Source organism: Brachycentrus maculatus, unplaced genomic scaffold (genome assembly GCF_059751285.1).
Source record: "Brachycentrus maculatus isolate JH-2025_06_01 unplaced genomic scaffold, ASM5975128v1 h1tg000248l, whole genome shotgun sequence".
Lineage (NCBI taxonomy): Eukaryota > Metazoa > Arthropoda > Insecta > Trichoptera > Brachycentridae > Brachycentrus > Brachycentrus maculatus.
This window is the reverse complement of record NW_028280999.1, coordinates 292,743-307,757: the sequence shown is the minus strand read 5'-3', so window position 1 is coordinate 307,757 and position 15,015 is coordinate 292,743. Positions and strand designations below refer to the sequence as shown.

The 15,015-nt window shown below is 32.3% G+C and overlaps 1 protein-coding gene across 1 annotated transcript in view; it reads left to right on the top strand.

The window, feature by feature from the left end:
• Positions 1-3,662: 3,662 nt before the first annotated feature.
• LOC148306157 (homeobox protein orthopedia-like) overlaps positions 3,663-15,015 on the top strand; it is a 43,823-nt gene continuing 32,470 nt past the window's right edge. The window contains exons 1-3 of the mRNA XM_088265527.1: positions 3,663-3,684; positions 4,765-4,950; positions 13,348-13,607. Of these exons, the coding sequence (XP_088121653.1) occupies positions 3,663-3,684; positions 4,765-4,950; positions 13,348-13,607 (468 nt within the window). The remainder of the gene's footprint in view (positions 3,685-4,764; positions 4,951-13,347; positions 13,608-15,015) is intronic.

Sequence of the window (15,015 nt, the reverse complement as noted above, 5' to 3'; positions counted from 1 at the left end):
ACCTAGGTAACATTTGATGTAATTCAATTTTTTTCCTAAAACACCGTTTTTGTATTGAAAAACTAAGTATTTTTCCAAATAAATATACCTATGGTTTTAAAAAGACAAGAGTTTTTTTCCCAATGGATGCCCTATTCCTATATGCCTATATTCTTTAAAAAAATCATCGTTTTTGTAATGTTTTTTTTTTCTAAATAAATATGGGTCGCAGTGGCGGTACTTCCCTAGAAGCCCAAAAGCCCGGCTTGCAAATAAAAATGACTAAATCTAGACCAAATGATTAAAAATATGTAATTAATGTATGACTATTTTTAAATTATGGCGCGCTTACATGATTATTAAACTATATGCATGCCATTATATGGTGATGGTACTTATTGGTTATGGTTAATATCTGAGGAAGATATTTTATTATAGTGAACATTTTCTTTATTTCAAGGTGATGGCTTTACCTTACAAAAGTTACATGTTAGCATATTTTTACAATGATTACAATACATTGTTTATATTTATAATACTTTCTGGGTGCTAACTATACTGGGAATAATATGAGGAGAAGAAATTATAGGTACATCATGTATTAACGAATGTGAAAAATAATGGGCTTGCCTTACTGGTAAACCCTAGGCACGCCACTGATGGGTAGGTACCTATGGTTTCAAATAAACAAGAATTTTTTTTTCCAGTAGTTACCTACCTATGCCTATATTCTAAAAAAAAACCTGCAATAAAAAGTTTTTTTTTCGAAATAAATATACCTATGGTTTTGAAGAAAAAAAACTACCGTTTTTGTATTGCAAAAATAAGTTTTTCCTCGAAATAAATATACAGTTTTGAAAAATGATTAAAATTTATTGAATTATTTGAAATGTGAGAGTGAAATAAATTAAAAATTCAATACATTATCTATATTAGTTTTTGACATCTCATCAAAGATGAAGAAGAATATGGAAGTCTGGGCATTTACGGGGCTTACGACCGTCATAGGCTGGTTTAAGTGATCACTTTACACACGTGTAACATTCACCAATTCTACCCATTATTGACAACCACACTACTCAAATTCTTGGAAGTTATATATATATATATATGAACCAATTTAGAAACCTTGTTCATGAATCACTAGAACTTCACTAGAGACATCTATTGGTGAGATGTAAAGAAGCCTTTTATTAAGCAGAAACTCTCTCATTATCTATACTTGTTCTTTAAAACCAAATATACGTATTTTTTTAATTGGGTGTGAAGTGACGTCCGGCTCTCGAATGCTCGATGCTTACTGAATTTTTTTTATTATGAGTCAGGAGTATTGAAAAATAAACTTTAAAAAAATTGCTTCCCAATTCATACCAGGAACGAAAAATGTGACCAATTTTTAACTATTACTTTTTTCTCTTTTTTCTTTTTTTCACTTTTTTTACGTTACAATTTTCCCAGTCCACATCTCTCTACTAAAAAAGATTTCTGATGGCGAAATAATAATATAAAAATTTCACAAGTATCACTTCCCCACCCCTAGACTTTTCCGAAAGAGAAAATTTTCCGAATTCCATTTGCAGAACATTTCATACAGACCACTTCAACGTGCAATATACTCCTTTGTTCCAATAAACCAGACCGCGCCCACAATAGGCCCCGCCCACCCTTGCAATACTAGCCTCTTCCGAAATTGATTTTCCCCTGCTCCCATTGGCCAGCTCAAACAATGAAACATCCATCGAACGCGAGAGCGAGGTAAAAATATAAAATACGAACAAGAGTGATAGAGATGTACGATTCAATGCACTGTTTCATTTTGGCTTTTTAGTGAAACAGCGAATCGATTCTGGATACGAGGAAAAGGGATGAAAAATCGTTCCAATAATTTCAAATCTACTACTACAATTTGCATCTCATTCGCACTTATACATTTTAAACGCGTTAGACAAGGGTGCATAATTGTAAGCAATGGTTGAACAATCAAAGCAAAGGGAACAGTTTTGATTTGTCTCTTTTTCTCCATACGGGAGGTTTATAAGAAAGAAAGAGACGCAATATTTTTGTATGATCTTTCTCTTTCTGTCTATTGTCTCGCTTTAAGCAGAGGCAGGGAGGGGGGCGACTGTATTGAATAGGATCAGTCAGTTTGAAGATTTCATTACTAAGAGACAATTTCAATATGTCATAATTTTAATTCAATTTTTTTATCTATACAGACTCGAAATTGATGTTAATTTCTTTAACGAACGAGTGATACGCGCTATTGGCTGTTGAAAAATATCGTAATTGTGACAAAAAGTGAAGTTTGTCTTAGTGACACTTAGGTAATAAATCTTAAAAAAGTGACTTTTAGGCGCCCTGCAATATAATAATCATCTTTCACTTCGATTAGGGTAATGTAGAGTAATTTGGTGATATGTGTATTATTAGAATGTTCCAAATTCCCTCACATTACCCTAAATTTTCTTATGGGTTCATAAACTGAACACCATTTTAATGGTGTTTTTGGTATCTTAAACCAGCGGTATAAGATTTAAAAAAATTAAGCTTAACCTAAATAACTTAACTATGCTACGAGTGACGTTGTTGCTAAACTTTCGTAAAAAATACGACAAAAACGGAAATAAATAAGATAATCCAAAATTTAATTATAATTTTTATTATCTTAGAAGTAGGTAATAGTGACATTCTTTGGGTTTAAAATATCACGTAATAAAGAATTAAATGCAAATAGGAAGGAACAAAATCATAAAACATATGTAATTAAAATGTAACTTTATTTAAAAATCACTATAAATGTTTTATTACAACTTTGTTATAATGTCTACCGGTTTCGAAGCTAACCGCTTCTTTATCAAGACTGATTAAAGGCTGATAAAGACTGATAAAGAAGCGGTTAGCTTCGATGCACTAACTTTGTGATATTTGAAGCACTTACTTTGTGATTTTGCATTTTATAATTAAAAAGTAACTTTGTTTTAAAATCACTCTAAATATTTTATAATAACTTAATTATAATGTCTACCGGTTTCGAAGTTAACTGCTTCTTTATCAGTCTTTATCAGCCTTTAATCAGTCTTGATAAAGAAGCGATTAGCTTCGAAACCGGTAGACATTACAATTAAATTATAATAAAATATTTACAGTGATTTTAAAACAAAGTTACTTTTTAATTATAAAATGCAAAATCACGAAATTAGTGCTTCAAATATAAATTATTTAAAAAAATGTTACCTACAAACATTACTTAAAAAAATAATAACTCCTGATTGGAGATAATCCAGAATTGTGAACAGGTATTTAGAAACACTCAAAATTATGTAAAGTTTGAGTCCCTCTCCAAGCACAAGAGCTTAATCTCTGTATTGGAGAGAATTGCGTTATTCATTTTAAGATTGCAATAGAAGAAATGTCTAGAAAATGATTTAAAATTATTTAAAAAAAAAAAATTATCCATATTAATAAATAATAATAAAAATAAAAATAAATACTTTGAAGCAGGGGGCGCAGGAACGAAGCGAACATGTTTTTCCCCGGAATGCTTATTTTGTCGTCGTAATTTTTACGATAGGTTAATATTTAAGGGTTAAATAAAGGATGAAATTCAATCATAAATACAAATTGATAAATCAAATGATTCAGAAAAGTTTTAATAACAATTGTTATTTTTTTTTTAATGAAGCATGAAGTTCTTTGGATCGCGGAGTAAATCAAAACGATTTAAAAATATTCTCTATTATTTTTAAAAATCAATTATTAAAAAAATATATTACATGAATACTTAATTTCTAATGGGTCTGGGTGATCGTGATGTATTTTTCACATTTGCCTTCCCTATCCTTACCATCCTACCTGCAGACAAGCCTCTAAAAGTAGGCTTTGCGGATAATATTTTTTTAAACAATACTTCAATTATTTTTTTAAGCAGTATCACCAATTGCAAAAATCATTATACTCATCCGATAATTCATTTATTAATTGCTTCGGCAGTCACATTGTGGTAATATCTGTTCATTTTTAAATTAAGTTTTAATTATAAAATACCGCCTCCGTAGTGTAATGGTCACCATGGTGTTTTTTTCACTGAAATATTTATTTAATATAACCCTGAACAACATATATTTACCGATCAACTTTATATTGCATGAATTTGATGCAGTGCCTTATGCACAATTAGGTGCGGACAAGGGTCAGTATATAATAAGCAATATTTATAAATTAGTTTTTTTTTTCACTTTATGCAAATATTACTACCGTGGGAAATTAATTATTACTTTGACGTATCAAATTATTACTTTGACGTGTCTGCCTCCGTGGTGTAATGGTCAGCACGCTCGGCTACCGTTCTGGAGGTCCCGGGTTCGATTCCCAAGGGAGGTAAAAAAAATATAAGTGATTTTTTCACTGTATATATATATATATAAATATATATATATATATATATATATATATATATATATATATATATATATATATATACAGAAGCATAAATTTAAAAAAAAATTGTATATTTTCAGATTAATACGAATATGATAATAATTCTCAAATAAAAGAAAAATACATTTAATATGGCTACCAATTGTATACCGAGTAAAATAAGTAATGCGATAATGTTGTAATATTTAGATTTATAAAATCTTTAAAAAAAAAACAAATTAATAGAATTTTGAATAAATGATACGTTTAAAAAATTGTGGCGAAAAAAAATCATATATTTATATATATGGACAATTAGTTACCAAATCGTTTGTGATCTCCGACGTTAGTGAGATGGTTCGCGTGTAGGCTCCGCGTGTGATGTGTCGTCGTGTCGAGTGGACAGTGGACAGTGGACAGCTGTGAAGCAGTGCGCGTGCAGTATCGAGGTCGGAGCAGAAGAAGGCCCCAAGATTCTGTCACAATTCGGGCTGCGCCCCGGCGCGCCCGGCGCCATGCTCAACAACCTCACGGCTGTAGCCAACGCCATCGGTGGTAAGTTGCTCTTCTTCTTCTTCTGTGCGTGTCATGTCAGGTTCCCCCTCGTCGGCTAGTATCTTTCCGTGTCTGTCTGCTGTGCTGGTCGGGGTTGTGGGCGTCTGTGTACCGGCCAGCGTCGGGTCGGAATCGGACTTAGCTGACTAATTGAACTAAACACTAATCCCTTTCACTGCCTACACTGGGGTACTTCTAGAAAATTTCGTGATGGTCCTACAATCTTGTATTTATTTAGATTGGCAGTGACAGGTATATTGAAAGCTTTTAAATGTAAATTCACAGTAAAATCGGGTGACTATTTTATATTGTTTCACATTTTCAATAAATTTCAATAAACTAAGTTTAAAAAAAAATCTTAGTAAGAGCAGATCTGTCAGGAAGCCTAGATGCTTCTGTATCAAATCTGGGCATGCGGTGGGATAGCTTTCAATATCCCCCTAGTCGACTATCTCTTGAGAGTGATTATCCTAGTCTTGGGCAGCTCTAAACAGCGCCTCGACGGTTCTGACGTTGAGTTGTGTCAGAGGCGTGCATTCTATATAGGCAGAAAAGCAGTGCCTTCCCTGGTTTACTCGAATTCTATATTAAAAAAACACGACCAGTGCCTACTCGGCTGTCCAAACTTAAAACCCAGTAAAGGACATTTTTTTGTAATAGGTTTTTTTGTGCATTTTTGGACTAAGTAGATTCTACTTAGTCCAAAAATGCAAGAAAAACGTACTCCAAAAAACATGTCCCTTGCTGTGTTTTATGTTTGGACAGCCGTACTTTGCCTAAGGCGAGTGTTTTTGCCTAGAATTTTCACTCATGAATTACATGAAATTATAGTAACTTTAAACATAAAGAGTAAATCTACTCACTAGTAGGCATAGGCTATGAAACTTAAAAAGTTGAAGAGTCAGTAGGGTCATGATAACCGGTGTTGCATAAGCCGTAGCTAGATTTCAGAGTCACTTGGACGTTAGATAATTTAAAAAAATCACTACTATGCCTAACTTACCCAACCCTACTGCCTACGCTGATTAAAAACTCTGCGCACGCCACTGGTTGAGGAATGATGTTTTCCAGTGATGGAAGGTTTGAGAAAAATGTTTTTTTTAAATTGCATTTATTATTTACCTCTGTAAAGAATAAATGCAACTCTTATAAATGAACAAGGTTTATAAATTACTAAGGGGATGTTTTTTTCTTCTAGCTAAAAAAATGTGTTTTTTTTCAATCCGTGTTGGGAACAGGAAGGATAATCTAGTGTGGGCCAATCAGGAACTTGTTTGCATTTGCTCATTGCTGGGAGGAAAACCACGTTCAACTTCTCAGGAGAAACCGGACTATTGACTCTCGTCAACAGGTCTTCCGTTCCACTAGAAGAGGCTTCGAATTTTTGTGCCCTAGCTTGGTTTATATTATATTACCAAAGTCAGGCACTATTTTTATTATAAAGATGAAGAAGGGTCATTGGAGGGGACAGTAATGATGGAGAAATTTATACAAAGCCGGTTTCCTGGAAAATTTCGTGGAAATAAAGAGCTCTTTACATTATATAGTATTTTTATCAATATATATATAAGACAATGATAGGGGAAATATATATATATATATATATATTATATATATATATATATATATATATATATATATATATATATATATATATATATATATATATATATATATATATATATATATATATATATATATATATATATATATATATATATATATATATATATATATATATATATATATATATATATATATATATATATATATATATATATCGTAGTCATACAGGAGAAAGTGACCAAGTGCATTTTTTACAAAAACGTGATCATTGACTATTTGATATCTCACTAGCTTAATATTGCACAGAATAAAATCCCAAGGATTTCAAACTTGAAAGTGTAATATATTGACTTGTTAAAAATGACAAACTGCATTGATGTTTATTTTCTTGCCAAGCAAAAGTGACTTAAATGACCTTCCTGAACGTTTGACGTTATGTTAGTTGGATACTTACTCCTGTACGACTACGATAAATTTATGTAAATGCATTCGGATATATTTTATTTAAACAAAAGGGACAATTGATGTATACAGTGGGTAACATTTTTTTAAAATATATGCATTTTTTTAAATTTCTTTTTCTGACTACGGTTATCAATATTTCTTTTTATTAAAAATATTAACTCACTAACTAACCATGACGTCGATTCTCCGTTGGGAAACGAGTATAGAATGCCTAGAATGAGCATCAAGAACGACGAGAATAGAAAAAAAATATTAGGCATTAAAAAATAAAGTAAGCATACTCTTTTGTACGAATATAAGTTAACAATAACAAAGTTTCACCATATTATATTTTATATTTTAGTTACCATACCATCGTGTAGTGACCCTAGAATAACATGGTTCTAAACGCAAAAAAAAATGTTGCAAAATGGTTTTTAAAATATTTCTACTCTACGTTAGCAAAAATACACTTTTTAGAATATGAAAGTGTTTTGTTATGCAATTTTGAAAGAACGTATGTTTTAATTTTTATAATATACGTATATATATTTTCGGGTCCTGAATAAAGAAAAAAAATTCTGATCAAAGAAAAGAAAAATTACTTTACATTTATATTTTTTTTAATTTAATTTTTAATTGCGTTTAACAAAGTTTTTTTTGACCATCAAAATCTTTTAATTTAAGAATTTAACAAATACATATTTCAAATTGAAAAGCACTATACGAGGGTTAGAAAATTCATCTAAAATCACTTGATAAACAATTATTTAAAAACATTAGACTTCAAAAGTATCAAAGTTAATTAAATGAGCAAAATACATACGAATTTAAAAAAAAACACACATATATATATATATATATATATATATATATATATATATATATATATATATATATATATATATATATATATATATATATATATATATATATATATATATATATATATATATATATATATATATATATAAATATATAATGTATATATATAATATATATATATATATATATATATATATATATATATATATATGTATGTAAATACTGATATTTTTTAAAATCTTAATCGATACCTAATCGAATTTTAAATGAAAGCGAAATTGTTTTGCCCCTTACTCCCTAACCTTGAGTTCTTTCAGGACATTCGCTCAGAGGGTTTCTCCTTCCCGCTGAATGTCCAACACCTCTTATCAATGAACTCCCAAAATGTCAACAGTGCGGTCATAAAACATTTTAAAAAGTATGGCAAAAACGTTTGAGTAACTTCAAGTAAAATCATAAAAAAAAATGTTCAAGTAAAACCATTAATTAGTATGGCATGTATCTCGCAATTTCGGGTGCTTTGCCAATAAAAATAAATAAATTAAAAAAAAAACAAGTTGGATCCTTGTCGTTCTAAGCGTGATATGTACCATTGTTTGTCGACTAGTCGAGCGGTGCATATTGTTGACTCCGAAAGACGAAGAGTTGGAAAAGTGAGACATCGTGATCGCCATGTTTGCCCACCTTTTAGTCCTGCCAGGTATCGAACTGGAGGTGCTAATTTCTTTACCACACAGCCACGGGACCCAGTCACGGAATGGCAGCTGCCAGTCCATAACGTTGCAAGGTAACAAAGCAGTGATGGGCTAGTGTACAGTCTGTTCACAGTTATTTTACCTCTTCTATTATTTTTTGTATTTATTTATTAATATACTTACATTTTAAAGTACAACATAATACAATTTCTAAACATTTATACATATGGTTAACTTATAGTTTTAGATTCGCTGTGCCTCTCCAAAAAAAGAGACTGAGCTCTTGTACTTGGAGAGGGACTAACTTTCTAGGTTTAATGTTTTATATAATTAATGGTATAATAGTTTTATTTTCATATATTTTTTCAAGATTTATATGTGGACGTATTATCCACAAAAATTGCCCAAAAAACGCCACGCCAATCTGTCTTTGCAAACAAACTTCATCTCTTCCGCATTCAGGGCGCTCGGAGGGGCTTGTTAAATTAAGAGAGATCAGTATTTTCTGATTGAATCAGTACGGTTGGTATATGGTTGGTTTAAATGTATCATGAAACATTAAACTTTGTTGCCTTTTGAAATTTCTCTAGAAATATATTTATTAAGGATGTGCAATAACAGAGACTTGAGAGTGTGTGTGCGTGCGTCTGTGTGTGTGTGTGTGTGTGTGTGTGTGTGTGTGTGTGTGTGTGTGTGTGTGTGTGTGTATGTGTGTATGTGTGTATGTGTGTAATGCTGTAGTAGAAATGCATAATATTATTTGTAAACTGGTATAGTTTTCGTCCTGACGGAGAGACGGTACACTTAAAACTACATAAGTGCTAAACTGTATGATCTCGCATATTTCCTGGTTTTCCTTATTCTATCTCGTAGACTCTTGCCAGATATGCTCCAACGGGACTTCTTTTCTAACACTCTTAGACCGTTTTTTGTAAATTTAACGTTCGATGTTATGGAATGGCACCAGACATTTATTTCTTATAGTCGTGTTAAATATCTGCAATGGCTACCGACACGACATGAGATTCAAAATGTATTTTTCTGCACGACTTTAAGGTCGGTGTATTTTAAACATTTGAATAAGTAAACAGTAAATTTGCAATATATTTCCAAATACCTTTTTCACACCATACAACTACATATCTAACTACAACAGTTTGACCGTGTCCAAATACTCATTCACAAATCTGGATTATCTCCAATTACTTATAAGCTTAAATAATAAAAATGAAAATCATATTTTCTGGCGTTTTTAGTGATTCAAGAACAATGTTTCAAAATTGGTTCATATATCGCTCACTCCTTTCAAGAACGTCATAAATCTAAAAACTGGATTTTTCAGGAGAGCGTTATTAAAGTTTAAAAATATAATACAATGAGCTTATTGAACTTTTTACTGTGCAACAGATCTTCATAGGTAAAACCTGAAGGTTTTTTCTTCATTTGAAAAATATTTAGTATATTTAAAAAAATAATTAAACAATACCATTTCTTCAAAATGCAAAAACAACAATTTCTGCCCTGTAGCGGATAAATATTAAGTTTAAAATATGCTTCTTTTGCTGGGATATAGTACATTTTCTGGGCATTCCGAAAACATGCCGATTTTTGACGATTTGACGATTTTTGATTCATGACTTTCTTGAAAGAACGAGTGAAGGCTAAAATAAATGTTTTTTTTTAACATAAAAATATAGATCCGTCATTACAACTCTTTCGCCTTATTAGGGCGTTGTCAAACTACTGTTATTTTCACAGTAGTTTAATAATGCCCTTATAAGACGAAATATTTGTCAGGACGAATTTTTATTTACGATTTTTTTTAATAAAACATTCAACTCAGCAGACCCTTAAAATCAGTTTTTATTTTACCTAATATTTAAAACTTGGTTTTACACATAATAAAGATTTTATTTACTGATAAAAAATATTTAGAAAGTAATATATTCATAAGATCACTACTATGAAACTCCATTGAAAGTGTGATCAAGTCAGGTTTGTATGTCGTAATTTTTATACCATCGCACGTTTCCAGGTTCTCGTCAATAAGACGAGTTTTCAGTTTGCTTCTAATCAGGTTCACGCTTCAAAAATATTGTTCGCATGAATACGTAGAGTCGAAGAGCCTTACCGAGGATATTTGTACCGGAGCCGTACTTAAAAGGTCAAGGTACCACATGCGGTTCCTGAGCCACACTTTGACGACCTACGGGCTAGATGAATGGATGTATAGGAAGCTCGGAGAGTTTAAAATAAAAAGCTTCTTTACACCTCACCAAAAGATGTCTCTAGTGAAGTTCTAGTGATTTAAGAACAAGGTTTCGAAATTGGTTCATATATTATATATACGTGTGATTATAATCCAGGATTCGGACCTCACATACTAATAAAAAGAGTTTCTGCTAAATAAAAAGCGTCTTTTCATATCCCCAATAGATGTCTAGTGAAGTTCTGGTGATTCAAGAACAAGGTTTCTAATTTGGTTCATATATATAGAACTTCCAAGAATTTGAGTAGTGTGGTTGTCAATAATGGGTAGAATTGGTGAATGTTACACGTGTGTAAAGTGATCACTTAAACCGGCCTATGACGGTCGTCAGCCCCGTAAATAGCCAGACTTCCATATTCTTCTTCATCTTTGATGAGATGTCAAAAAATAATATGAAAAATAACTCCCATAATTGGAGATAATCCAGATTTGTGAACAAGTATTTGGACACACTCAAAATGTTGTAAAGCTCGGAGAGTATATCAGGAGAGACGATTGTGGCGTTCCATCCTCTCTATCTTACCCTGCAAAGATACGACCTGATGGAAGTATTAGCACATTTGCCATAGGTGCTACAATACTCAACGCATAGTTAAGCAGAAAACTTTTTTTTTAAATTTTGTGAAAACATAATTTATTGTTATCTGATGGTTCGGACAGTGTTGCCATATATGCAGATTTATCTGTATTGATACAGATTTTAGGCTGCCGTAACAGATAACAGATTTTACTCTTAGATAGTACTTTTAGTTTCATACAGATTTTTGGAATTGGACATAGTAGGTATATGATAAAACAGAAGAATGAAAATATGTATAGATTCGAGCAAGATTAACATTTGAAAATAAGTAGGTGAGAGTTTGTTTTATATTGGAGTGCGTCATTTATCATTGGGTAGGGCACTATTTTGTCTTGTCACGGAACATTACGCAATTTACAGCAAAACATGCCTATTTTGTTCATGCGACCGAGTGTTCATTTTTTATACACGCCGCGTAATACGCAAAGTTCAAATCAGTGCTGGCTGGAAGATAATTATCTAAAGACTTACAATGATTAAAGAAAACACTTGTTTTTTACCACTTGAGTAAAAAAACTAAAAAAAGTTTATTCAAGTGTAAAAAAAAGTGTAAGTTTGTTTACTCAAGTGGTAAAAAACAAGTGTTTTCTTTAATCATTGTAACATGTCTTACCACAAAGTTAATGCCGAAACAATAAATAAAATATCTAAAGACTTGTTTAGGAACAAGTGAAAAGGGTGAAGAATATGCATACTGTAAGATCTGTTTAACAGATCGTGCTTTTTGTATCAAAATTTTAAAGCAATGGCAAATAGGCACCTACACAGATTTTGGGTAATGTTGGGATTGATGGTAGGTACCTGGGATTTTTTGGTTTCGCATATGGCAACACGTGGTTCAGACTTTCCAGGATTTGAAATCTCAATTTACTTAACATAATTTTTGTGTGTGTCCCGGGTGGGCTGTCAATTTTTTAAAAAGAAGCTCACGGGTGGAGGGGGAGGTGTTTAATTTTGTTTTAAGTATGCAAAATAATAATTAAAAAGAAAAACGCAATATGCACATCAAACGACCAAATACAGATGATTTTTTTGGGAGGAAATTCTTTAATTCACCAAGTGAAAAAAAAGGGATAGGTTTCATTTATTGCACATCCCTAATTTCTTGAGAAATTTCACAAGGTAACATTTTTTTATGTCATAATACATTTGAACCAACCTATATTTTATAATAACATATGTTTGAGTTTATTATAACATAATGACATATTTATGAGTTCCAAAAATTTTAGGTAGAATGCTGAAAGTAACACATGTGTAAAGTGATCTTTTAACCAGCTAATGAAAGGTCAAAAGCCCTGTAATTACTCAGACAAATTCTTCAATGTCAAAATTAGTATAAACGTTTTAAAAATTACTCTTTTGTCAGCTCTCTCGATTGTTTGCGGTATAATGAATGTTTACAACATTTTGAGTGTGTCCAAATACTTGTTCACAAAATCTGGATTATCTCCAATTATAGGAGTTATTTTCATATTATTTTTTGACATCTCATCAAAGATGAAAAAGAATATGGAAGTCTGGGCATTTACGGGGTTGTTTCAATAAAAGAGTTTCTGCTAAATAAAAAGCTTCTTTACATCTCACCAATAGATGTCTCCAGTGAAGTTCTAGTGATTCAAGAACAAGGTTTTTAAATTGGTTCATATATATAGAACTTCCAAGAATTTGAGTAGTGTGGTTGTCAATAATGGGTAGAAATGGTGAATGTTACACGTGTGTAAAGTGATCACTTAAACCAGACGATGACGGTCGTCAGCCCCGTAAATGCCCAGACTTCCAAATTCTTCATCATCTTTGATGAGATGTCAAAAAATAATATAATGAACGTTGTTAAATGTAAATTATAAAACGTTAAACCAGCCTACAACAGGTCTTACTGATGAACATGACAAACTTTCCAACCCTTCGCTGTGTTCAGAATTCAAATCTATCACAATTAATTCTGAACACAGCGAAGGGTTGAAAAGTTTTATGTAGTTGGTGCAATTTTGTTAACATTTAAACCCCTGTTCCAGGGCATAAAGACTGCGATGACGTCAAGAGACACCACGACATTCTGCCTCAGCTGCCGTCTCATCTTCATCAGCTGCCCCAGCAGCAGTCGCAAGTCGGCTCGGAGGATGGGAAGCCAAGCAAACAGAAGCGACACCGCACCCGCTTCACGCCAGCGCAGCTCAACGAGCTGGAGAGATGCTTCTCCAAGACTCACTATCCTGACATCTTCATGAGGGAGGAGATTGCCATGAGAATTGGCCTAACAGAATCCAGAGTGCAGGTAACAAATATACCATATTATATCCTTCTTTGTGGGTTACATCTGTCTGATGATTGGTTTGTTTCTTTCATTATAAGTCTCCACCCGTCTCTTCAACTCGGCGTACTCACTCCAACACATGTCGGAGATAATTTGGTCCATGTACCTAGGTTTTTTTTTTTAATTAATTGGCAAAGCACTCAATTGATGTACCTACGTTAAGCGCAGTCGTCCTGTGTAGTTTGTGCCTTCGCACATGCCTTCCGCAATCGTACAAAGAAGGCCTGGTTGTCTTATATTATTTACAACATTTTGAGTGGGTCCAAATACTTGTTCACAAAATCTAGGTTATCTCCAATTACAGGAGTTACATTATTTTTTTGACATCTCACCAAAGATGAAGAAGAATATGGAAGTCTGGGCATCTGAAGCAGTGCCCTATGCACCATTGGGGTGCGGATAAGGGGATCAAATAAATATTGAAGTGAAAAATCACATTTATTTATACTGACTCCTCCGGGAATCGAACCCAGATCCCCTGGATAGATATTCGTCAGGTAGGCCAAAAATAATTGTGAAACAAGCTATTTAAATTTTACAACTCACATCCGTATTTCGTACGGACAAGACGGTAATAAAATTTAACAAAAAACTAAATTTGTTTTCCAGTCAGTAAAAAACGTGATAACAGTGACCAGCGTACAATAGTATCTTTTGTTATATTTTTTTTACAATACGTATTTCGTTTCGTGGCTGCCGACACAATCGGCTTAATGAACACGCTAAAATACCTCCCAAGTGAATGCTACCTCATCTCTGACGTAGGTCCTTCAATCGTCGATCCACTGACGAACGGTCGTATCTGCATTTTCACATTTTTCTTATCCACATCCGTAGGGTATAAATCAATTTATTTATTTATTCACGAAGACAATTTTACATGAAAATGTAACATTACAACATTTTGGGTTTGTCATACACCAAAAATCAATTTTCATTTGTGGATGTGTTCGGGATGTCCAGAAAATGTACTATATCCCAGCAAAAGCGGCATATTTTTAACTTAATATTCACCCCCTACAGGGCTAAAAGTGTTGTTTTTGCATTTTGAAGAAAATGTATTATTGAAAAAGATCTGTTGCACAGTAAAAAGTTAAAAAAGTGGCTTGATATTTATGTTGAATACATTTTATTATATTTTTAAACATCAAATACGATCTCCTAAAAATCTAGTTTTTTGATACATGACGTTGTTGAAAGGAGTGAGCGATTTGTGAACTAGACAGATGCAGTATGCAAACAAAATAAGTGGCCCAGAATTAATCTTCCAATTTTTTTTTTCACATAACTTTTTTATTTAAAAAAAAGTTACTGATGGAAATCTTTCATATAATTTTTTGACATCTCATCAAATATAAAGACGAATATG